Source organism: Camelus bactrianus, chromosome 35 (assembly GCF_048773025.1).
Source record: "Camelus bactrianus isolate YW-2024 breed Bactrian camel chromosome 35, ASM4877302v1, whole genome shotgun sequence".
In the NCBI taxonomy this organism is placed as follows: Eukaryota; Metazoa; Chordata; class Mammalia; order Artiodactyla; family Camelidae; genus Camelus; species Camelus bactrianus.
The window spans coordinates 31473030-31498103 of NC_133573.1; the positions used below are offsets into that span (position 1 = coordinate 31473030).

Sequence of the window (25074 nt, forward strand, 5' to 3'; positions counted from 1 at the left end):
GAAGCCCCTCAGCAGGGTGAGTTCCTAAGGCCAGGCGGTGGCTTTCAGTGCCAGTACCTGGGTCCTGAACGTTGTCGATTTATCTCCGTTAGTACAGAAGGAGTGGTGTTATAATGGCACGGTAATACATTCTTGGGGGGAAGGGTGACAGATTGATGTGTTATCTGATGATTTCTAAATGAGGCCTTTGGAATACTTCAAAATGGAAAATGGTTACTAAAGAAAAAGAAAGTGGGTTCAGATCTTTGCCTTCCCGCTTTGAATTTCACTCTTTCTCTTTTCTGTCCACATAGAAACGACGTGCTGGGAGGAGGGATTAATCAGTGAAAACTGGTTAGACTTCCAAAAATAACTCACGGCTGCCTCTGCCTTAGCACCCTCTCCCAGTGGCTTCCCCTCCACAGCTCCCTGGGAATAGAATGAAAGAGTTTGCGATCCCTTTGGCTGTTTCAGCATCTGTAGTAGGTTAAACTGTGTCTTCCCAAAAGATAGGCTTGAATCCTGGTACCTGTGCATGTAACTTACTGGGAAACATGGTCTTCATAGGTGGAAGTATCCCAATGCGAGTATCCTGAGAAGGGGCCCTCCGCTCGATGACTGGTGTCTTTGTAAGAGGAAGAAGGGGGAGGTTTGAGACAGAAACACAGAGAAAAAGGCCACATGAAGACAAGGCAGGGACGGGAAGGATGTGGCTACAAGCCCAGGGGAAGCCAGAAACTGGGAGAGTCAGGGAGGCTCCTCCGACAGGGCATCTGGAGGGAGCCCGGCCCTGCCTGCACCTTCATTTTGGACTGCTGGCCTCTAGAACTGGGAAGATACGCTTTAATCGTTTAAGCCACAGTTTGTGGTAATTGTCATGGCGCCCTAGGAAACTAGTGCAGTGTCTATCTGAGAATGCTGTTTGCATACCATCAGTGCTCAGGACGGAAGTTCACGAGGCACAGAACGTACACGTGTGCTTGTGCACATGCATGGACATACACGCTGTCATACCTCCTGAGTTAGTGCAGGAAATGCCTGCGTGAGCCCACATGCTCTCCTCAGCCATGGAGGGAGAAGGTTTGGGTGGGAGTTTGTGACTCGGACCATAGCCCCTGTAGGCACCAATATTTGTGTTGTCAGACTAAATCGTTTTATGTTGAGCATTAAGATCAGCAATTAAGATTGTGGTCAGGTCACACTGACTCTCAGCACGTCAGCGGCAGAGCATTAGCACAGTGACCACTTGTAGTTCAGGGTGAAATATGTAAGAGAAGGCCCAGGGAACGCAGAGGACGCTACCACCAAGTGCTGGCCTCCTCGGGAAGTGTGCGTGCTGCGAGGAATTCTGGATGATGCTGGTTTAGTGCTGAGCTTAAATGCCCGTGAGGAATTCGGGTCAGGTGACCAGTGAGAAGTTTGGGTTTGGCAGGCACGTTGGCGTAGCTGATGGTTCACGTCAGCGTCAGTGACTTTCTCAGCTCCTTTCTCATACCAGTGTTTGTTTCCCTTCTCTCTAGGCCTGCCTCTGATCGGGGGTAGGGGGGAGGGGGACGGCTCTTGGGGCAGAACGCTTTACTGGGGGGCCAGGAGGCTCGTGAGAAGCACTCCCTCAGGCACAAGGTCTCTTTTGAGCTGCGCTGCCATTTTCCCTGAACCCGTGCAGTTCGCTGCCTATACTGCAGGCTTGAAAGATGCTCTGATTCTGTGGCCTGCTCTGTGGACCCCAGGATTCTGAGGCAGCTTCGCATTGTCCTGGAAGTGGGTGTGGAACAGAATAGTGGGCAAGGTTCCCTCCTCCCCTCGACCCAAAACTAGCTGCTTACTGTTCTTACAGATTTGGCTTTTGAGGATGATTGTAATTTAAAATCGCAGATCACCCAGCAGATGAGAAATACTGAGAGATGAAATAACTGTCTGAGGTCAAGTGGCCGAGTAGTGGTAGACTGGGCTGGAATTTGAAGTGTGCGATTTCTGTTTCTCCACAGAGAAGAGAATGGACACGGGGTGGGAGCAGCCAGAAGTGCTTGAGGTCTGCTCCTCCCTGCTTCAGCTCCCCTGGGTGTACACCCCCACGTGGGATTGCTGGGTCATGTACAGTGGGTTTTTGCAAGGATGCATTCATAGTACACGGGCATGTTTTAGTAGTTTGTTCTAACTTAATAATGGCGTTGTTAAACAAGGGCACAAACAGTGGGTGCACTAGGGTGAAGTGGGGCTGCTGGGACAGAGAGGCTCCATAATACAGCAGCTTAAAGGACCAAGAAGTGCTCCTCTCTCACACAAGGCTGCTGTCGGCTCCACCAGTTTGTGCAGGGACCCAGATTTCTTCCAGATCACTGCTCTGCTAGTGATACCAGTTTGCTTTTTGAGTGTAGATTTTTGAGGGCAGATTTTATGTGGTTCTTCCAAATTTTATTGTAGCTACGGATCAAGATTAAAATTTGTGCAGGTTTGTCTTCTGCATTTGCTCCATAACATTTTCACATTCTGTGCCTTGACCAGTAAATAAGAGTAGCCGAGTTTATCAGGCATATGGTTGATGTCTGGTATGTGGTGACATGAAAGTTACTGCTGTGTGGGAATTTGAACTTAAGTGCCAAGTACTGGGAACAGTTCTGGACACGCAGTAGGTGTTGAAGAGATACTGTGGACTCAGTGGGCGAATCCTGTTGTCCGTCCTGAGGCGGTGTTCTTTTCCACCTCATCCTTGGCTTGTCTGAACTGCTTTGCTGTCCAGGCTAGTTTGCAACGCCACGTTTTCAGGCTGTCTTTGTACGTTGGTTTAGGCTTTGATTACTCATGGTTTTTCCTTATTTTAAATGAAAAGTTTTCCCCTGTCCTCCTTATTCTCTGGTTGTGCGGTGCATATATTGTGATACACATGTTACTTTGTAAAGATTTCCTCTAAACACACAGGTACTTGAATATCCAGCAGAGATTGTTGGTTCCAACAGTAAAGGAGAGATCTTTGTTTACAGTGCCTTCCACCTCTAATAAAGCATCAGTGGTTAGAGGATTGTATACATTACGCTTTATTGTTTACCTTTTGAATAAAAGGTATTATTAATAATTGCCACTTGATCAATGTTGGGCAAGATATTTAGAAAGCACAGTGTTTCCATAAGATAGAGATTTGTGCTATCATGGTTGTTATTATTCAATTAGGTAGCAGATTCATCAAAATTTTATCACATGTTATGTGCCAGGATTGTCCAGGTATTCTATTCCCAATAGCTCAGGGTAATTTTGACCTTGAAAGTGGTTTTTGCACAGGAGGCCTCAGGGTGTGTGCTGGAAGAATTCCTGCAGCTCATTGGTCTCACAGGGAAATAACCTTTGTACAGACTCATTCAAAATAACTAGTCTGCTGCACGTGAATTCTAGTGTATTATTTGCCCTCCCACCCTCTCCCCTCCAAAAAAAAAAAAACACAAAAAAACAAAACCCTCTTTGACTACAAGCCTTTTTAGGACAGAACCATTATTTTAGAAAGCAAGCAAGATTTTTAAGTGTATGTGTACGTAAGTATTTAAATACATATATAACTTGAAGATAAAATGATATAAAAATCCTAGTATATTCTGCATCTTGAAAGCTATAAGATGGAGATAATATTCAGTCATTATTACCTTTCTGATAAAGTCTTTGTCTCCATTTTATTCCCATTACTTGCCTGGATGGAGCAATTTGTTTAAGAAAGTCACTGCAATCATTCATTTAGGCACCAATTTATGTCAACCTTTAAAAATGTTTTAAAAGTAAGAATACAACTTATTTAATCTTTCATTCAGCAAATGTTCAGTGATAGGGTCTGTGTCTGTTTCTGGCACATAGTAGGTATTCATAAGTATCTGCTGGATGAGAGAATGAATGAATGTAAAAGTAAAAGTCAGGATTCCTTCCATGGTGTTCAGGAATTTTGAGATAAAGCTTAGGAATCAGTGAAGCTTTTTCAGCAAGGCTGAGTGAAAGTGTGTTTGTAGCCGCTTCATATGTGATTCATTGTTGGGCAGCAGCAGTGTGCTCCTCCGATCCTGGATTCCCAGGTCACAGTGCCCCCTCTGATGCAGTGTTCTGTCCCCTCTGTTAGAAGAAGCCTCATTTCAAGGAGGAAAGCCAGGCTTCCTGTGCCTGGGACAGGCTGGATGCTGACCAGTGTCTCAGGCTCACTGAAAGGAGGAAATTGTTTACATTGACTTTTCCAGAATTAATGCCTTCCATGAAAGTAGGAAGTCATTCTCCATGTGTCCACAGTTCTTTGTGAGCTTGGGTAACCTTCATGAGAAGTAATCAGTTTGCAAGTAAATCATACAGTACAGAGAAACTTAATAATCGTTCATGGAGTTTCAAAAATTTTTGTCAATTATTAGCCAGTAGATTTCAACAAATTCTCATAGGCTCCTTAACTCAGTGGCACAGTGATAGTTTTTTTTGGCTTCACCTGTCCCTGGGGTAAAGTGTGAGTTGGCACTGAGCTGCTGATGGAAGATTAAACACTCGGGAAGATACGGCGGAAGGTGAGCTGACTTCCTACTTGAAGAGTTTTATTGAGCTGAGAAGAAATGGGCAGAAATTGAATTTCAGGTAAATAAAATGTAAGTCAAACAGTTATTGATGGACAGAAAGTGCCCTTCTGGCTGGTTACCACATCCTGCAGGAGTAGGAGGTGGCTGGGAATGGGGACCGGAGGGCTGTCAGAGAGAGTGAGTTACCCAGCCGGCAACAGAAGTCCCCTGCCTACAACAGCAGGGTTCAGAGGAAATGCTGCAGAGACTGTCCTTCAGTTGATTATCTCGTGTTCAGACCAAGAATCCTTTCTTGGACACAACGTTTTGTAGATGTCTTGTTCCTTTCCCTGCCTTCAGTGAAGCAAGAAGGGATATTGGCCTGAAGGGTACAGAAAAGATTGCTGGGAAGTCAGTCACCCGGACAGTGGGACGTCAGAAAACCTAAGGGTATGTAAAAGTCTTCACAGTTATCTTCCCTCTCCTAGCCTGTTCCAAAATAACTAATTTTGTGGCACTTCTGAGATTCCACTTCCCAATATACGATAGTTGCCTCAAGATATACCACCTCTGCCTCCTTCCATGTTCCCTGGATGGTGTAAACCCCTCCCTGAGGACTGTCATAGCGAAGCTCGTCTTACCACTGTGACCGCTAGAGGGGTGTTGGGCATCTGGCTTCCACAAACCAGGTTTATCGAGACCCGCGTAGTCGATGTGCATTACCGGGTTGATCACGTGTAAGTCTGTAGCGTGTAAGCACTGGGGAGAAGACAGAGTAGTCAGCTGACCGCAGCACCAAACAGGGTTTACAAGCTGAGATGGCTGTTGGTGAGGACTTGCACTGAAGTCTGTAAAAAGAAAAGTAGCTGCCAGAGAGGAACGACCGGAAAGGACTGGAAGAGACAAAATGTGTGTTGTCTCCTTGCCTGCGAAGCTTTAAAAGAAATCTGCAAGATACACTTGAGTATCTTTTGTTTTTTTTCTTCAGTGAAAGATTCATTTACTTGAAAAAGTACAGAATTGTTTCCACTGGACAGATATTCAAAATTTATGAACAGTTTCTAGGGGTGGGGAGGGAAGGATTCTCACGGTGGATTGTTGTTTGGGGGCTTTTTTCTCCCCCATTTACTTCCGCTTAAACACTTAAGCTCATTGTGCCATAAATGAGAAAGTAAGTGTGTGTGAGTGTGCATTTAAGTACTTACAAAGGAAGGGGGTCTTCGGGGTTTACCCAGTGGTGCAGTGGCTCGATGTCCAGCTGGTGCAGTGGTCTGATGTCCAGCTAGTGCAGTGGCTCGATGTCCTCCTGCATGAGTCCATGTGAGTTCTGGCGACACAATTTATGCAGCTGCTCTTTAAATCTTGTGGTAACAGTGCCTTGTTGCTGCTCAAAAGAAGCACAGTTTTCGCCCTTGTTCTGCCTCTAAATAAAAGGGTTGTCTGATTTTTGAGGGGGCGCCCTTTGTCTACCACCCACAAGGGGCAGGCCAGGGGTGGTCCCCACTGTCGAGGCTCTGTGTGGTGGGTGTGTTCACTCTGTGATGTCTGCTGGTTATGGGGGGACAAGAAAGTAGAAGTGTAAAAGGGCAGTGTGATTGCCTCGGGCCAGGAAGCTGGTGCACAGAACCTGGGCCTGGGCTCACCTGGCGTGCCGTGGCCTTGCGGGACTGCGGGCTCCTGGTGGGGGCAGTGAGACCACCTCCCGGTGGGCACAGGGAGGAGACTGGGCTTCTGATTAAGAAGAGGATTTGGTGGCCTGAGGTGGGGTGGGGGGATCTGCCTGGACGCCGGGCAGGGATGGCAGCCCCTCCCGGACGTCAGGAAAGCACCCCTCACTGTGGGCTGGACACCCTAGTCACCAACCTACTGCCACACACTCAAAGGGGAGTCTTAAACCATGCTTTGCTCCTATATATATTTTTTTGTTTCCTATTTTTATTTATTTATTTTTTTATTGAGTTGTAGTCAGTTTGCAATGTTGTGTTAATTTCTGGTGTACAGCACAATTTTTCAATCATACATGAATATACTTTATTCATTTTTACATTCTTTCTCACTGTGCTTGCTCCTATAATTTTAGGGTTAATTAAAATGATCTGATTTCCATAAGCTGCGTTTTCTTGTCTTTCTCCCTCCCATTCTCTCATGATCTGGTGGTGAACCCCCTGTCGTCCTCATGTTGAACCCCTGGTCCTCTCAGCATTCCCTGTCTCCCCTCCTCACCCCAGCCTTGCCAGTCTCAGCAGGACTGGACCCCACCTGCTCCTGGGCCATCTTGCTGGCGCTTCTTCTGTCCCTTCACGTGTGTGCTTTCCTCTCCTTCATGTCGTCTCTCTGTAGTCTCACCTCTCAGTGGGGAGCCCTCGTGGTCAGCCCCTCCCATCTGGGTCTGCTTTGCACCCCTGCTCTCACTGCCGAGCATGTTGAGACGTTGCAGATCCGAGTCGGGATCCTCACTGCACAAGTGGGAAAACTGAGGGCTGGGGAGGTTGTGATCCAGGCAGGCTCACCAACAGGGAAGTGACCTCTGGAACCAAGCTCCCACCTCCCAAACCCACCCCTGGTGTCTTCTCCACGACACAGGGTTGTGCTGCTTGTGCCATGGTGGCCCTTCCTGTAGGATTACTTGGGGTCAGGGGCGGGCCCTCCCTTCTCCATCCCAGCTGGTGGCTCAGAGGGTGTCATCTGAAATGGCCAAAAGGGGATGAACCAGGCACGCTTTCTGGAGCTGACCTGGAGTTAGACTGTTTTCTTTGGGAACCTAAGAATCGAGGTTCCACGTGGACATGTGCTTTATCTGCGGGTCAGGATGACAAAAATCACGAAGTGCTGGTGAAAGAGATCAGAGTTAAATACCATGTTCATAGATCAGGAGACCCAATGTGTATCGATGTCAATTCTCCCTAAACTGACCTACAGAATTAAGGCAACTCCTGTCAAGTGCTCAGCAAAGTCTTCGGTAGAAATAGCTTTTCCTAAAATTTATGTGGAAAGGGAAGAGCCGTGGAATAGCTAAAGCAACTTTGACAAAGATTAAAGTGGGAGAAGACTCTCCCCCAGGGCTGAGGCTTACTGTGTAGCCACAGTCGTCCAGAGTGTGGGAGGGACAGACCCACAGCTGAGTGAATGGGGTGGGGAACTCAGATCTACACAAAATGCCCAGTTAATTTTTGACCAAGAAACAAAAGCAATTCAATGAAGGAGGGATGACCTTTTCCATAAATCATGTTGGAGCAATTGGATATCCATAGACCAAAAAAGAAGAAGAAGAAGAATTTAGACCTGGATCCCACACCTTATGCACAAAATTAACTTAAGGATCAGAGATCTCAGTGTAAAATGTAAAACTACAACACATCTAACAAGAAACAAATCTTTAAGTCTGAGGACCAGGCAAAGAGTTCTTAAATTGGAACTAAAAGCACGATCCCTCAAAGGGAAAATCGAATTGGACTTTATCAAGATGAAAGGTTTTGCTCTGGGAAAGCCCCTGGAAGAGGATGAAAAGACGCAGCAGCTGGAAGCCCACATACCCAGCAGAGGACTTGTATCCACAGTGTGCAAAGAGCTCCCAGAACTCAACAGTGTTGCCAAAAATCCAGTCAGAAAACAGGCCACAGTCACGTGCAGACATCTCACCAAAGAGGACGTGCAGGTGGAGACAACGTGAGGACGAGCTCCACGTGGTTAGGGAGGGTTTAGGGAAAAGCAGATTAAAACCGCTGAGAGTCCCCGTGCACCTGTCAGATTGGCAGAAGTGAGAATTGCAGCGACACCAGACCCTGGCGAAGATGCAGACGCACTGTCTGCGGGGACTGCTGGGCGCTGTGCTTCCTCATTGCCTGGGACCCCGGCTCCTGCCTGTCTCCCCCTGAGCACCGCGCTCTGAGGCTGCTTCCTGGGACTCTGACTCCCTGGTGCTGGAACAAAAGCAGGGGAGCAAAGGCCGGAGCTGCTGCAGGTCCTCAGGGCACCGTCTCAAACGGGTCTGAAAAAGCGAACTGCAGGTGGGAGAGGCAGGAGGCACGGCCCTCACTCGCTCCTCCTGACTCTCACAGGGGTCAGAGTGAAGTGACGGTACCCGGACCTTAGTGGCTGCAGTCAAGATTTCAACACAGGGCATGTTTAAAATATATATATTTCTCTTTCTAATCATGCCGTTAACTAAATATTTTAAGGAACTATATGGTCATTCACGTAAACATAAAAATCCCACTCATGTTAACTTGTAGTTCTTTGGAATTTTTTCCCATCATACTGAGTAGTTGAGTAAATGTTGGTGATTTTATAATCCTAGAGAAAGGTCTATATTTATCCTGATTCCCTTATTTAAAACATCCTTATGAAATTCAAATGTCTAAATTTTTACATTGGAAATGCAGCATAAACCCAAGAAAAATGAGAGCACCATAAATACGGCAGTACAGACAGTGACGAAGGAAAACACAGTAATTGTGAAGTGGGGTGATGCCGGTGAGATGTGGGCCCAGGCTCTGGAAAGACTCTAGGCCCTGCTGCTGGCTTTGTGCCCCACCTTGAAAGCAGTGAGCCGCCCTGGACAGGCTCTGGGGAGTGAGTCACTCGGCCTGGTTGCCCTCTTAGCGAGAGTTCAGCCTGGCTGCACGGAGGGTGGCAGATGGAGGGGTCGGAGATCCAGAGCTGATGGCGCCTGGGGTCGGGGGCCCTGAGGATAAGAGACTCAGGTGGACACCTGAGAGGTGGGTGTTCGGCGTTTCCTCCTCTCTCCTGTTTGCTGGCCCAGCCAGGAGGCACTCTGGAGCTGGAGCCATGCACAGATTTAAACGTGTAATGGATGCCACATGAGTACTGGGTTTTTAAACTGCATTTCCTTACCTGCTTCGTGCTTTCTGAGACATTTCACCCTCCATGTGTTTGATCTTTTCAACTACGGCAGAAGGTAGCAGGTGTTACTATCTATTTTATCTCTGAGAAAGATGAAACCCAAGAAGTTAGCTGACACGTGGGCTCCCACCCAGTGTTCAGGCAGGGAGAGATCCCTGGTCTGCCTGCTTCTTCTCCCCTGGACAGGTGGGTTCTTGCCAGGACAGCAAGTTTCTTTCTGCAGAAAAGAAAACTTGTCCCAGAGATGACTAACGCACCTCCAGCAGCTGAGAGGGCTGTCAGGGGTGCTCCCTGAGCCTTATAAAGCCATTGGCATAGAGAGAAGTGTTCCGAAGGTTCCTGACAGCCATGAAACTCCAAACATGGAAATGATTGCTTTGTTATGTAAAGCATTCATTCCAGCATTGAATAATAAAATAAACTCCTGACACCAAGAATGGAAACCGTCCCCGCTAGGCTGTCTGTTCACTCTGTGTTGAGCCAGCTGTGGAGGTGGCTCTGGGGCACATACCCCACTCCTGGGCACTCCAACTCTGTGGATTTCCCATTCTGACCAGACACCCACAGGGCTCTGTGCAGTTTCCCGTGGGGTCTGAGTTTGCCAGAATGAGACCAGGAAGGAAAAACAGGAGCTGCAGTGTCACCTCCCCTTTTGCATTTCCTGGGCCTGTTTTTCCTTCACTTTTCTAAGACTCGGGGTTTGCCCGGAAGCTCTGGACTACAATATAAGTAAGAGAAGAATTCTTCCTTGGGGGAGGGGTGGAGGTCTCCATCTCAGTGAGATTCATCGGTGTCTGGGGGTTTCACTTGACTTGCATTTTCAGCCTAAATTTATGACTTGTCTGTAAATTTCTTTGTTACAGAACACATGAGAACTTTAATTTCTACTGTTGAAATTCTAAGTCTTAAGGAACTTCTTTGTCTGAGGATAATGATATGAATAACATCTTGATAAAGGAGAAAATGTTTCAAAAGACCACTTATATTTTCCCCTCACTGAGGTTACAAACCATCTTGCATTTTACTTTTCTGTCATACATTCTTATTCCTAAAATTAAGAGAGCTAAGTGAGTATCTTGAGCATTGAAGCATGGAAGGTATGCTCTTCGGACTTTTGTGTGGGGAATTCCTGAACAGGGGGTCCTCTGGTCCTTGTCCTTCAACACCAGCAACATCTGCTGCTTTTCAAGGAGCGGAATCGTGTGGATGCAGTGTGGGGGAAGCGATCCGCATGTCTCCTTGACATGTTCTTCTGGCTTCCAGGTTGAAAGAATACTGATTAACCTGCTGTAAACCATGGAGCAGCCTTTGCAGATGGATGGGTTTTGGTAAAACCTTTCTTAGAGATGTGAGATGTGGAGGAGGGTTCCTCTCCTTGAGTTTACAGCATTTCACCCTGAAGACTGCTCTTTCCAGACCCAGAGTGAGGAGCAGGGGGAGGCGCAGCTGGCCGATCCTTTAGCCTGAACGGACATGAAGCAAAGGAGAAACACTGTGTTTCCATGGCGATAGCATGGCATTGATGCCTGCCAGCCTCAGACAGAAACCAAGGAGGCGCCCTGGGTGGATAGAGTTGTGTCTGAAGCCAGCCAGGTAGCTTCCGTCTCCCATCCCTCTTCCTTCCGTCCATCAGTCATTGTCCTTTCAGTTTACGTCGTCTTTCTACACGTGTCTCATCTGTCTGTCTTCACTGCTGTGCTTTCCCCAAGTCCTCGCTGGTTGCTTCAGAACATAAGACCCCTGCTTGTACCACTTCATAATGAGTTGGCTGTGATCTGCTGGGCCTCTGTCGACAAGACGCTAAGGTAGCCCCGGTGTTGGAGTGACCGGAGAAGGAGACGCAGCAAGGGCACCACGGTAGCCCTGATGCTCCGGCCCCTAAGGAACTGGGATGCTCTGGGTAACACACAAGCACTTTAGTGATCAACCGACGTTGGCCTCCCCTCTGTCCTTTCCCCACGTGGCCCCTGAACAGTTAAATGACCACCAGGTGGGGACCCTGGTGAGGGAAGCAGCTCCTGCCCAGTGACTTCCTTGAAGTCCCTCCGTATGGTTGTGTCCTTTACTCCTTTGTGACTAACTCCCTCAGCACACAGTCCTGGTCTGTAAAACAGAGGGGTCACTTGGTTCTGTAGTGCACTGACTCATGAAGGTGTCACACCTGTCTTTGAAGATAAGCCACTCATACATGTTGCAGAAGTAAACTGGAAGCAGTTGTCTGAGGCCTCACGAGGAAACCACCACAGAGACTCCATGTGGCCTAAGCTCAAGGCAGGGATGGTAGTAAGATGGGACAGGGTCTTGGGGGGCTGAAAGCAGGCAGTGGGCTGCGAGGGTGTCCCTGGGGAGTGTGTGCTGAGCAGGACACCCAGGTGGCGAGAAGCTGACTGTGTGGTGGAGGCTGGAGTGGAGACTCCAGGTGTGGCTTCCATGGTAACAGACTGGGACTTGGACAGAAAGTGTTTTCTTCTCAGACTCGGGGCCCTGGGTGAGAAGCGTAATTACTGTCTGTGCCTCAGTTTCCTACCAAAGTAGCAGTTTTTATAAGAATGAAAAGAGATGACTTAGGACACGTAGGATGGGGCCTGGGAGTAAATGCGTCTGGCTTTGCAGGCTGTACAGTGTGTGTGGTGCTTACGAGGTACACGGCTGTGTGTCTGCTGGTAAAACTGTATTTGCAGGAATAGCCCACAGGCTGGGTGTGCAGCCCCCGATTCAGATGGAGTTTGGGAGGCACAGAAGTTACTCAGTAGCATCTCCCCTCTTCTGGGTTTCGAGAGAGGATGCAAGCCTGGATTTCCGAGTGGCATCCGGAGGTTCTCCGGGCTGACTGCTCAGTGGCAGAGCTGGCAGTGGAACTGCACTGAGCACCTGTGTCGCCCGTGTGGGGTGCTGGCTCCGCCCCCACCAGCCCCTCCTGAGTCCCGGCGTCAGGAACTGGAGTGGACACCCCACGTGGCTCACGGTGACACCACCCCTCTAAGAGGAGCCATGGTTTCAGGGGGAAGTGCCTGTTTCCCTTTAGTCCAGGTCTTAACTGGAGCATTCCAAAGTAAGACCAGATTCTAAGTGAGAGGGAGGAGTGGGTATCCTTTGAGAGTGGCTTCAAGGGAACTGTCCCCCCTACCCCCAACCTTAGTTTAATGCTCATCTGAGGAATTTTTAAAACTTGACTGAACTTTAGTCTTTTAATTTTAGTACCAGCTTATTTAAGCAGGTGATTCTCAGCCTTTACTCTGTGTTTCCTATAGATTCTTCCTTCTTGTTGTAGGCATTTCTTTTCCACTCGGAGAAGACCCTTCAACGTTTCTTCTAGGGTAGGCTGGGTACCAATGAAGTCTTTTAGTTTCTGCTTGTCTGCGAAGTTCTTTGTCCTTCAGTTCTGGGTGATGACTTGGCTGGGCAGCATATCCTAGGTTGCAGGTTTTTCCCTCTCAGCACTTTGAATATATCGAGACGCTTGCTTCTGGCCTCAAAGTTCCTGCAGGAAAACCAGCTGACGGCCTTGGGAGGGTTCCCTGGAACTGACTGTTTTTCTCTTGCTGCCTCTACGGTTCTCTGTCTGTAACTTTTGCCATTTTAATTATGATGTGTCTTGGGGTGGGTGTCTTGGGGTTCATCCTGTTTAGGACCCTCTGTGCTTCCTGTACCTGGATATCTTTCTTTCTTGATAGTGGCAAGTTTTCAGCCATAATTTCATTAAATGCATATTTGACCCCTTCTCTCTTCTTCTGGGGCACCTGGAGTGTGAGTGTTGGTACAGCTGATGTTGTCCAGGAATCTCCTACACTGTTCTCATTTAAAAATTTTTTCTTTTTACTCTTCTTACTGCATGATTTCCATTGTTCTGTCTTGCAGATTGCTGATGCGTTCTTCTGTATCATCTGGTCTGCTTTGCATTCCTTCTAGTGTGTTTTTCATTTCAGTTATATTCTTTAGTTCTGAGTGGTTTTTGTTTCATTTTTTTCCTTTAATTTTCTACTTCCTTGTTAAAATTCTCACTGTGTTCATCTATTTTCCCAAGTTCAGTTAGTATTCTTACTATTAATGCTTTGAATTCTTTATCTGGTAAGTTGTTAATTTTTGTTTTATTATTTATTGTGAGCACAGGTCATGTCTTCCCCCGGGGTGTGCTGGCAGTGGTCATCTTGGTAGAAGGAGGGGCTGAGCCAGGTGGGAGCTGGGCCCCCTGCTGCCCAGTGGCCATCACAGGGTCGGGTCCCAAGTTGCAGGACCAGAAGCCCTGAGGGTCAGGTCAAGCCTGCCCCTTTAAGTGTATGTTCTTCCCCCTCCTGACACGAGGATCCCCTCCCAGAGTTGTCTGTGCAGGGCCACTGATCCACGGGCCCTCCCACTGTGAAGCCGATGGGCTGAAGTGGCTGGGCTTTGGCTGGGTGTGAGCCAGGGTAGCTGGGAGCAGGCGCACCACTCAGGAGGGTTCGTCCCTTCACTGTGTCTGACCCCAGGACCAGGGTGCCCAGGCTGTGGCTCGATTCACTCACTCCCCATGGAGGAGCTCCGCCCAGGCTCTCCCTTTTTTTCTGAGTCTCCTCCCAGGGGTACAGGCTCCGACCTCCCCACTTCTCTTCCTTTCCTGCCCGATTCTCTGTGGGTCTTCCCCCCAACCTGGTCAGGCAGGACTCTTTCTGCCAGTTTCCAGTCATTTTTCAGTGAGAATTGTTCCACGTGCAGAGGTATTTTTGATTTGCTCATGGGATGCAGTGCCATCGTGGTCTCCTTAGAAGCTGAGCTGAGCTTCCGGTGAAGCACAGCTGGAAGGGCTGGTTCACCAGGGCTGGGACTCGGTGCAGGGTTGTGCAGAGCAGCCATGGGGCCGGCGGGGAAGGGGCGGGCACCGGAGGGAAATACCCAGTAAACAGTGGGTGCCTACCCTGTGCTTATGGATCACGTTCCCACCAGCACACCCTCACGCATGCACTCCTTTCCCTGTTGCTTGCTTTCATTTTGGTCTGGGCGTCCTCAGCTGCAGGAAGCAAACTGGTTTTGAATTTCTAAATTGCTGAGCAGCAAAACAATTAACACAAAAACTAGTTTTCTCCATGGTTCATTATCTTCAAAGAGCGGTCAGCCTGTTTAGCGCCCCGAACGCTCAACAGTGGCAGAGGCGTTTTCATGTGTCCGTGTTGTCTACAGCTGCAGGGGCACACACTCGTCATGCCTTTCAAGACTGTCGAGACTGTGCAGTGAGCCGTGAGCTGGTCGGGTCAGGTGCCCTGTGGTTTGATCAGACATAGTGAGCATCGTCACTAGGGAAAGATTTACCAACTTGTGTAAGACCCATAAAACTTTCCACTTGTTTGCTATGTTTTTATTAAAGCTTGAGTTTAGTACTTTGATGATTTGATCAGTATATTAGGGGGAAAATGAACAGACTACGAAAAATTCAAGGATGCAAATCAGCATTTGGGGTGTGTTCGAGTTTGTAATTGGGAAAGGCTGTTGCACATTATAGAGATGGTTTGTCCCGGGAACTTGGCATTCAGGAAAAAATGTCAGCCTAGCTGTGGCCCTCGAATCTCTGGCTTTAGCAATTTAATTCCTGTTTTAAGATAAATACCTTTCTCATATTTGGATCCCATAGGTCCTATGTTCTCTTGCTTTTGTTTTATCTATTGTTTCACTCAGTGTTAGTCATTTACTTTCAGAAATACCATAGCAGTGTATAGTCCGTGGGACTGACACACCTGATAGGGAACATGCTAACCAGTGGCGGTTTGGGCCCACTCTTACTGGGGTAGATGCCTACAAAAATCTGTTGTTGGTTAAGTTAATGAGAGCTGTGTGGATCGGGGAGGTTTCCTGCCCTGCAGATGCGAGTGAGATTGCAAGAATCTAATTTTGGACCCCATGAGAGCTGAAACCCTGAGAGGAAGGGCTGGGACGAGTGTGTGCCTAGCAGAGGATTTTATGAGTGTGTGTTTGTGGGTAGAGGAAAAGTCAAGGTGAAGTCTTCTTAAATTACAGTCATAAGGAAACAGAAGACACATAGATGTGACTGTTTCTTCTTAGTTGAGTGATCAGCTCTACCCTTGGAACCATCCTGAACTTTCCTTTCCTTCTCTTACAGGTGACATCACACAAAAAGGATATGAAAAGAAGAGATCGAAATTGATTGGCGCCTATCTGCCCCAGCCTCCGAGTACGTAAACCTTGATGAATAGCATGAAACGTCAGCTTTGAAAGTTAACTGCCACATGCAGGAGAACAGCTGAGCACAGGTCCTTCCGCGGTCCCTGGTCTGCATGTAGATCACGATGTTGAGGTGGCGGGAGCCACATCCAGCTCCCTCCTGTGATTGCAGGGTGTTCTGTGAATGGAGAAGAAACATAGAGGCTTTCTATAAATGTGCCTAATAAATTTAATAGATGTTCCATCTGTAGGGGGCAGTAGTATGTTTGATTACTTTGAAATGCTATAATCATAAAAAATATGAGCATTTGTGATTTAAACATGACTTTTGGCTTTGTGAGCTAAAATGATTGATAATGGCTTAATCAGTCCAAGGTTTTTGTTGACGTCATTGGTGGGGGCAGTTCTAGAAAACAGTGTAACATCCTGCCTGGGATTATGAAATCGTAAAGGTTGGTTGTGTTTTGAAATGTGATTGTCCACGTTATGATTTCTTCCCAAGTACACATTCTGTTAAATTCCAGTGTTTTCACATGTGCAGGTTTGTAGACTCTCTGCACTCAGCTGGGTTCTGTACATTTTAGGGGAAGGAAGAGGATACGGGCTGCAGCTGTCACACCTCTGTTCTGGGGGAAGCTTAGTGCAGTCTGAGGGCGATCTTGAGAATTTTCTGGGTTAAGAAAGGCTCAGAGCTAACACAGGCCCTCCAGGAGGAGGGAGGACAGCGGCAGAAAGGGGCTCTGCAGTGATCACTTTGGGGCACAGTTAAAGCCCCACTGCGAGGCTCTGCTGGGTGAGGTTTAGGTCTGCACACGCCTGCACAGTGCAGGCCGTGCCCTCCGGGCTGCGCCCCTCCAGTGCTGTGCCGGCACAGAAGGCGCGTCCTTGCCGGTGCTCACGTTCCAGGGCACTGAACTTGGGTGTTGAGTTTCTGCTGTTGTGTAGCTTTGTTTGACTTCATGTGATTTCTTTCTCTCCTCGGTACTTGAGAAAGTTAACATGGAGATGGGCCCGCTGTGCGGGCTGCCTGCTGACGGCCTGAGTTTCCTGCTGTCTGGTTTATAAAAGGAAGAAGCCGCGCTGTCTGAGTGAACGAAAAGTCAGTGTGTTGGCCAGCTGACCCTGTGTGGGAGGCTTCAGAGCACACGTGGGCGGACGTTTGGAGGTGGTGTCCTGCCTCCCTTCTCGACCTCGAGCAGGACTGCTGTGGGGACGGCCGTCCGCACGGCCCATTGTCGTGCATTCCCGTCTGCAGGTGGCCCCCCCGGTCTCAGAGGAAGGCTGGCAGGGAGACAGCAGGCAGGCGCTCATGTTGTTGGATTTTAATTTCTGGGCCTTAGCAAACAAAGGTGAAACAGAAGCAGCTCTGTGCGTTTCCGGAAGATGGGCCTGGAGCCGCTGCAGGGCTGAGGACGCAGTTGATCCGCATCAGCTGGGCGCTGAGGGTGGCCCTGTGTGGCATGGTCCCTTTGGTGTTCTGTGTGCTGTTCTGCATGGGGTCGGCAGCTCTGCTCGGCGCTGTAACAAATTTAAAAAAAACTAAAGTTTGAATTAATTAGTTTTTTTTCAACTTGTTACAGCAGCGAATGGAGCTGCCGTGGTCCGGTGTAGACGGCAGCACAGTGAAGGAGCCCCGAGAAGAATGCTGCAGGCGGGCAACATCGGGGTGTGTGACATCCGGGACGCCGCGGTCAGAGAGCGGGTGGCCAGCACCGCAGGAAACCGGCCGCTGTTTTACTTTCGCTTCGGTGAGCGCACTTAACTGAGATGAGAGAGAGACCCCAAGACAGGCACGCGTTTGAAATGGACTGTCCAGCTAAAGCCATTCTAAGCAGCGTTGTAGGGCTTAGCCTTGGTGGCACCCAGAAGGTCCTGTTTCTGAGCCCCTGTTCTCCATTCAAGCTCATGTGACTTACTGAGGCCACAGTGCTCCTCAGTCACAGAGCTTGTCACAGACCCTGGATCATGATTGTCTCACTGACTCAGGACCCATTTCTGAGTCTTTTCTATTAAAATATAATATTCTGTTTTTACTACCCTCTTTTCACTGTTGGAGCACCACTTACAAAACACTTAAGAAAAAGGAATACATAACAAATTATACAGTTTTTCTTAAAAACTGCTGGTCTTCCACTAACCTTTGTCTCATAGCCAGAGACCTAGGTGAAGGATGAACTCTAATGAATCCTGGCCTCTGTGATATGCTTCAGAGAGAAGGGTCTGCACCTTCGTCATGTTCCTAGGGGCATTCTCCAAAGGGCAGTTGTGGCGTTTTGAAATACGAACTTTGAACCAGTTAATCAGAGAGTGCATTCTTTGAGGTCGTGATCCTATTAAGAGGTCAGAATTATTTGGGAGCAGATTTTGAATGTAAGATGCCCAAAAAGATGTGTTCAGTGCAACTTGTAGTACAGGAAGGAAATAAGCATGTAGAAGCTTCAGGGTTTTACCTCACATAAAAGACACTGCTTGAGAATCATGCACAGGTGGTGGGTAAGCTCTGGTGTTACTGTCAGCCCCCAGGATCTCAGAACAGGGCCCTCGGCCTGGTCTCTCAGCCATGGCTCTGTTCCCCTCCCCGGGACAGCTTGCTGACGGAGGTGATGCGTGTCCTTGTGGGTAGGACGGAGGGCTGACGGGCGGGCAGTGGAGTTGAGCCTTAGCTCTGGGTCCCCGTCACCATTCTGTGAGCCTCACGCACCTGTTGAAGTGTGAGGCCAAGAGGGCTGCTGCGCTCTGTGGGCCTCGTGGGCTGCGCCATCCCCATGGGAAGGAGAAGGCGGGTTCACCCGTGGTTTGGGGATGGGGAGACCACATGCCCATGCGGTTCCGCAGTTCTTATTACTGATCTTTATTTCTGAGGAGTTGCCTGGGTGAACAGTCACTCGTTACGTAAAACTGCCCCTGGGAAGCAGTAAGGAGGGCCCACGGCTATGAATCAGAGAGAGATCTTTCTGGACTAGCTCGGTCTTAGAAATGATTCTTTTGGTGTAGGGATCTTCCTGAGAAGCTTCTTGTTTCCTTTTCAGTCACCTTATTCTGCCATAAATTTGTCTAAAAGGGGTTTGTGTTTTGATGAACTTCTTTTTTCATATTATTTTTATTTAGAGGAAATACTATGATTTCTCTAAAAAGTATTTTTAAAATATTTCAAAGGAACTTTTGGGATTTCTTTGGGACACACGATTATGAATTAGGACGCCCTGTACAGCCTTCGGCAACAGCTCAGCCCCGAGTTGGAGATGCCAAGCATTACCCATCCTCGGGAAGGCCCTGGGGAAGCCGGCTGTTTCCTGGCCTTCCTCTCTGTGCAGGGGTGGGTGGCTGGGGAACCCAGTCAAAGATACGCTGTTTTAGGGAGCGCAGCGTCGAGTGCTCACCTAAATCTGGATGAGGAACAGAGTGCCGAGCTGGACAGAACAATGAAGGTGATGTATTCAGTGAAGGAGGGGGTCAGAAAGAATACACTTTTGAAAGTCCTTTGCAAAGAGAAAATACTCTTCGGGAGACTGCATTCTTTGGTGCTGGTTCTCCTGCAGTGTTTTGGCTGTAAATTCTTGCACTGATCTCTTAACCTGACAACACTTGTAAAAGTAGAAGATAAGACCCACTCAGTAGCAGTGTCTTGAGGGTCATCTTAATGAACGATGTTAGCCTCTGTAACTGAGTCTTCAGTGCTTTCATCACAAGGCCGTGCTGAGATGAGGTGGTAAAATTTCAGCCTCGCCATAAACAGCAAAGCTTTCCTTGACCAAATATAGTCCCTCCCTCTCATGTGGTGTGTGTTGGCCAGGCCTTGCTTTCCACATGGCTGGCATCAGACGCTGCTGAATGGGGGGAGTTATGTAGACCCAGTCTTCTCCAAGTCCAGCTCGGCTCTCCCCCAGCAGCAGGCGGCTTGTGCTCAGTTAAAGGGATTTACAGGGATGGAGTCATTGTGAAAATCTTGGTGAATTTGGCTATGGTGACCAGAGGGCAGTCTCTGTTTCCTTCCTACTCTCTGGGAATCGGCTGTGGGATCCAGGAGAACAGCCTCCCCAGAGAAGGAGCCTCTCCGGGTTAGGGCGAGTCTGTTGTCCCCATTTGCTCTGGCTGGAGATGGCAGGTGGCCTCGCCGGGAGCGTAGACCCGTCTGCATCAGAAGGGCCGCACACGCAGCAGCCTGGCCTCTCTTCGGCTGCTCCAGCCTTTATCTGATGTTCACGCTGTTTGCACACAAGGCGTTCTGCATGTGCTTGCCCCTCTGCCTGTACCTGTGGATTGGCTAAAGCTCAGTGCAACTGTCACTTCCCCAGGGATTCCTTCCCTGATCCCTGGGGTTAGGACGGGCCCTCCTGTCCTGGTCTTATGGCATCCTACTTCTGAAATGCACAGTTATAGGTGTATGGAGCTGTGGAATATTTGATATCTCTGCCCTACCCTTACCCGCAGTCGGAGCCCCAGTGTCCTTTCCACAGCAAGTGACAACTCCCAGACATTAACTGAGGGATGAACTGGGAATGGTCTGCATGTACAGACCAGTGGCTGGAGTGTAGGCCACCTACGCCAGTGCCTGTGGTGGTGGTGGGGCAATCTGGCAGCTCTCCCGAATTACCTGCCCACTCACATCCTCCCACAGGCCCCATGTGTGCAGAGGCCAGTGTGTCCATCCAGGTGCCATGTTCACTCTGAGAGAATGGGGGATCTTTCCTAGAGCCAGTCCAGCAGAGGGCAGATGCAGAGGGGCTGCATGGTGCTCAGGTCTGCCTTGAGCATTCAGGCAAACAGACCTTTTACTGCCTCGGGCATCTTCTGTCTGTGATCACAACTTTTTTTTTTAATTTAAAAACATTTTTATACAATTTTTGAAGATTACTTTCCATTTACAGTTATTACAAAATATTGGCTGTATATTCCCTGCGTTGTACAATGTGTTGTACAATGTGATCAGTTTTATTTTGATTTCTGATTTCGATAAAATGCAGTGGTAACATGTAAGTGCTGATCATTTTTCCATATCTGAAAAGTCAAAGGATAATCTGATTTTGGACCTCAGCATATTCCAGTCAGTTGAGTTTTATTTTATTACTAATTTGGCAGTTCAGCTTGAAAACCCTGGTATTTATTGCTGTAAATGAGGAAACACTGTCCTGATGTAGTTCTGTTCCTGGGAATGGCCCGCATGGAGAGAGCTGTATCTGCAACCCAGGTGCAGACTCTCCTGTTTGAGGGTTATGGGGGAGTTGGCAGAGTATAGCTTGTGAATTTTGCACTTTTGGTCTCATGCAAGATGAACTGTTTTATATTTAAGGACATAAACCTGAGTCCAAGGCCATTGTGTTCTATATTCCTCAGAAAATGAAGCTTGCCGGCACTGCTGTGGTTTGTTGCCTCTGGTTCTGCATATTAAACACTGCTTCTCTGGTGCCAGGGGCACAGTTTGGTTCGTGTTTGTATCCTGCCCCAGAGTTCCGATCTCCCAGAGTGCAGCCTCCCTTCCCTGGGCACAAAAGCGTGATGCCCACCCTGACTGGGGTGGTAGGAACACAGAGCTGGTCCCAGGGGACTTCCTCAGGTCAGGAGTCATGCCGTGCCATCTGTTCATGATGGGTGGGCTGTGAGGCGCAGGGTTAAATGCCAGAAGGAGAGAAGTACGAGTACTTAAATCAGGGTGCCCTGTGTTTGCATGAACCCTTTCCAGACTGAGTTGCTATGGGAAATGCACTTTCATCAGCCGTGGTCACGATCCTGGTACACAGCTTGCTGCTCTCAGGTGTCTAAGAAGTCTTTTATTTCGTCAGTCACAGCTCCTGGTTTGATGCATGAGTTTCTTGTTCCTTTCAGTGTCCTTGAACCAATCAGGTGTCCCTCCCCAGGCAGCAGTAGTTAACTGGGAACAGCTGAGCCGCTCCTGCAGCTGGCAGAGCTGGGCGTGGGATCGCTGAGCGTCCACCTGGACAGTGGGAGTGGTGTCTGCTTGGGACCGGCTCATACAGGTTTTTGTGGGAAGTGTGAGAAAGATGCAGACATTTGAAGCCTCAGTCCTGCATGTACTCCCATTGCCTGCAAACTTACGTTACCTGATGAACGAAGCCTGGTGGCTGGGATGCAGGAATCAGACACAAAAGCAGCGGCATGTGGGGCTCCCATGAAACCCTGAAGCTCCAGCTCATCAACACTTTTCCAGGCATGAGTACCTGAAAAAATTCAGACATGAAGAGGAAAACGGCTAGCAGATTTATACTGATTTATGGCAAGGCTTTATGCTAGCGGAGGCTGAGGCAGGCTAGCATGGGCCTAGGTAGATGGTACCGTGCTGCTGGTGGAATGCCTGTCGGTTTTGTGCTGTTCTCATCTGCGTCAGTGCAAAACGAATGTAGCAAGTTTCTTATCCAGACACAGTGGTACTGTTTATTTTCTGGCAAAATCCTTGATTGCACTTACTTTAGAAGTAAGAGCTGCTGTGTGAGAGAGTGTAATCAGGTACTAGAAGAGAAGGGGACGATTCAGAAATTGTTTTTGTACAAACTTGAAATATGGAAGCAGCCTCGACAGGTTCCCGAACTACCCGATGCTTGATCTCACTGACGTGAGATCCACAGACTGCTGTGCGCAGGGACAGACAGACAGACTTGACCTAGGAGCAGAGCCCCTCGTGCGTTACTGTGTCCACACCCACACCCCAGAGATGTGGGAGCGAGGTTCAGAGGCTGAGTGATTTGTCCAGCTCCACAATTACCGAGAATAATACCAGAATTTGGACCAAGATCTTTTGGTTTTAATTGTTACATACATTTTTATTCAAGGTATCTTTTACATATCCTTTATGATTTCTTTTAAAAATATGTTGAAAGCCAAGGTTTTTCAGTGTATTTCTCTTACTGTCTGAATTGAGATATTCTTACTTTTTCTAGAATATGTAACGTTCTGAGTAAACCATGTTTTCTGCACTGTAGGTCTCCTGGCTTGTAGCACACTACTGTGTCAGAGTGGTAGACTGGCACCTGTGGACCTTATTCTTAGATTAACGTAGGAGGATTATTGTGATTTCTAGCGTCTGGTTTACCATAGCATTAATGAAATGACTGCGTTTACTTCATAATCTGAAACTGATGGATTGTGTAGGTGCCAGAAACATCTTGTTAGGAGTTCTCTTTGGGGAACCTTTCTTTTCTTATTGAAGTATAGTTGATTTACAAGTATTATGTTAGTTTGGGGGACCCTTTCTGAAACGTGTTGGAAGTAATTATTTGAAGTTCTAATGAAAATGGCTTATTTCTCTGCTTTCTCCCCCTTGAGCTTAAAGGAAGTTTTCACATCTGGAGGGGAAAAGGCATTTGGAGGAGTGAGTAGTGATGGGATAGGGCCAAGGCCTGGGAATAGTGACTGTGTCTGCCTGAAACCTGGAGGCATGAGTGGAAGGGGGCTGGAGGAGAAGGTGGGTGTGACGGAGGGAGGCTGAGGATCGGGTGAAGGAGCCAGGGCTTTGTTCTGTGGTCCACAGGATGCAGACGTGAATCAGTCAGAGCCCTACTCAGCCTGAAGAGAGCCTGAACTTCGGGAGATGTGATGGCCCTGGTGGCAGGGAGGGGCCTGGGCAGGCTGAGCGCGAAGCCTGGTGGCTCCTCTAACCTTGAGGACAAAGTGTCGGGTGGGGAAGAGAGGAGTCACGGGAATGAAGGTGTCCGGGGACGTGGAGTGTGGGTGCCCCTTGCAGAAGTGTGGAGTCCCTGGAGGGTGCGCCCGGCGGCGGACGAGGTATTTCACTCTCTGCTATAGTCCCCTGTTAATTTCCTCTTTTCCTCGTACACGTCTCCAGTCTCCTTCCTCTGGTGAAGAGTTCTATTTACAGTCCTGTTGCAGTTCTAGCAGAAACAGAAAGTCACCAAGAGTGTCGTGTATAAATGTACGTGTTACAGCCCTCTGCACGAGCCTTGAAGTTTTCACTTACTGTCTCAGCAGTACCTCCTGAACCCCTCCTAGGAGCCTGTTGGCCCAGGGGAGACAACCAGTCTTTGCCTGATCTGGGCGTTTCACGTGCTGTATCCTAAGCAGGGATTGACGCACACACCTTCCTGTTAAAGACCTCAGCAGCTTGCAGCTGATCTGAGTTTGTTCCCAGGCAGCAGCCTGAAATTGTCCCAGTTTCCATCTCTGCTTATAAGATTGCTGTTGAAGAGCAGCTTCGTGATGAGGTCACAGAAAGACCTCCTCATGGATTCGGAGTACCAGCTGGATTTTGTCCGTGTGACAGGTGATCGCTGTACCCAGAGTGCAGCAGTAATCCGCACAGAGCCTTTGCCTGAAGGGCTGGCCTCTGTTTGGGCTCCGAGTGACAGCAGGGTGCCTGGGGGCACCAGGAGAGGTCGCCCATCACAGGTGGAAGGGCACTGCCGAAAGCGACTCGGACAGCTTGAGTGCAAGCCCCAGTCCTGGGCCTGTGTTTTCTCTCAGTGGGACAGCAGAACTCTGTCTCATATGGTTATGCTAATTAATGGGAATAAAGTGCTTATACCAGTGCTCTGAAGCGTTGGCTGATCTTACCAGTCCTGCCCGAAGATGGGAAGCTGAGGCCCAGGGTCTCAGATGGTGATGGCTCCATCTCCAGCTCCAGAGGGTGGTAGTGTCCCCAGTGCATTTCCCCTCAGTTCACGTGGGTCTGAAGCTAGTGGGGCTTAATAAATGTTGGGGAAGAGATCCAGTCTTGATCTCTGTCCTGTTCTTGCCTAAGGAGAGTTCATCTTTGTCTCCTGCTTTGAATGTCACTGGACCTTTACCCACCTTCCTGCTGACTGCTGTGAACCCGCCCACATGCTCTGCCTGGACACTGGCTGTCTTTTGGCTTTTGTGAGAGCTGGTTTTTGCAGGTACCTGCAGACGTGGTACCTCAGCAGTGCCAGCACTGAGTGTCGCTGTGTGTTTCTCTAACTGCCTGTGATTATCCGCACCAAGAAGGAGCCTGTTCCAGCAGCCTGTTCCAGCAGCTGTGAGCTCCTCTTCCAGGGGGTCACGAGCAGGACGCCTTGGCCACTACCCTGGCTTCTCCTGTGGTACCAGGTCATGCTAACTTGCAGTTGCATATTTTATTGATGGCTTTTTCTTACCGGAACATACCTTTAAGCTACCTCAAATTTCATTCACAGTGACGTTAGATAGAAACTAATGATTGAAATATGCACACTTGTATTTTAGTCTCTTGTAATGTTCTGTTGTTTGAAGCTATTCTCCTTTTATTGAATTGATTCATTCCTTGTAAAACTATTGAAAACTTGGGTTGTAAACTCTGTCTTTCAGCCTATGAGAGTAAATGTGCACAATGTTTGTGTGTAAACAGTTTTCTGGGGAAAGGAGTTGAGGGGTCTGTAACAGGTGGGCACTGCCTGCAGCTCCGTGTCGCTGGGCCGTATGTGAGTGCTGTGACTACGCTTCCCAGAGGAAGTACGCGGCCACCCAGGGAACTGGAAGGGGTTAAGGCTGAGATTAATTCCAGGAAGCATATTTGAAAAAAAGGGATGGGTAACAGGATTGAGATTGAAAGATAAACGCGAGTGTCTGTATGTACAGGCACTGTTTACCCACGGCAGCTTGAAGGTGT

General features: G+C 48.5%; 1 protein-coding gene across 15 annotated transcripts in view; it reads left to right on the forward strand.

The window, feature by feature from the left end:
* The window catches only part of DIP2C (disco interacting protein 2 homolog C), a 274924-nt gene that overhangs the window by 136488 nt on the left and 113362 nt on the right, over positions 1-25074 (forward strand). For 8 of the 15 annotated variants that reach the window (XM_074358494.1, XM_074358497.1, XM_074358492.1 and 5 more), the window contains exons 2-3: positions 15439-15510; positions 17081-17248. In XM_074358494.1, coding sequence (XP_074214595.1) covers positions 15439-15510; positions 17081-17248 — 240 coding nt within the window. The remainder of the gene's footprint in view (positions 1-15438; positions 15511-17080; positions 17249-25074) is intronic. The other 7 variants (XM_074358500.1, XM_074358499.1, XM_074358503.1 and 4 more) reach the window with 1 other exon arrangement.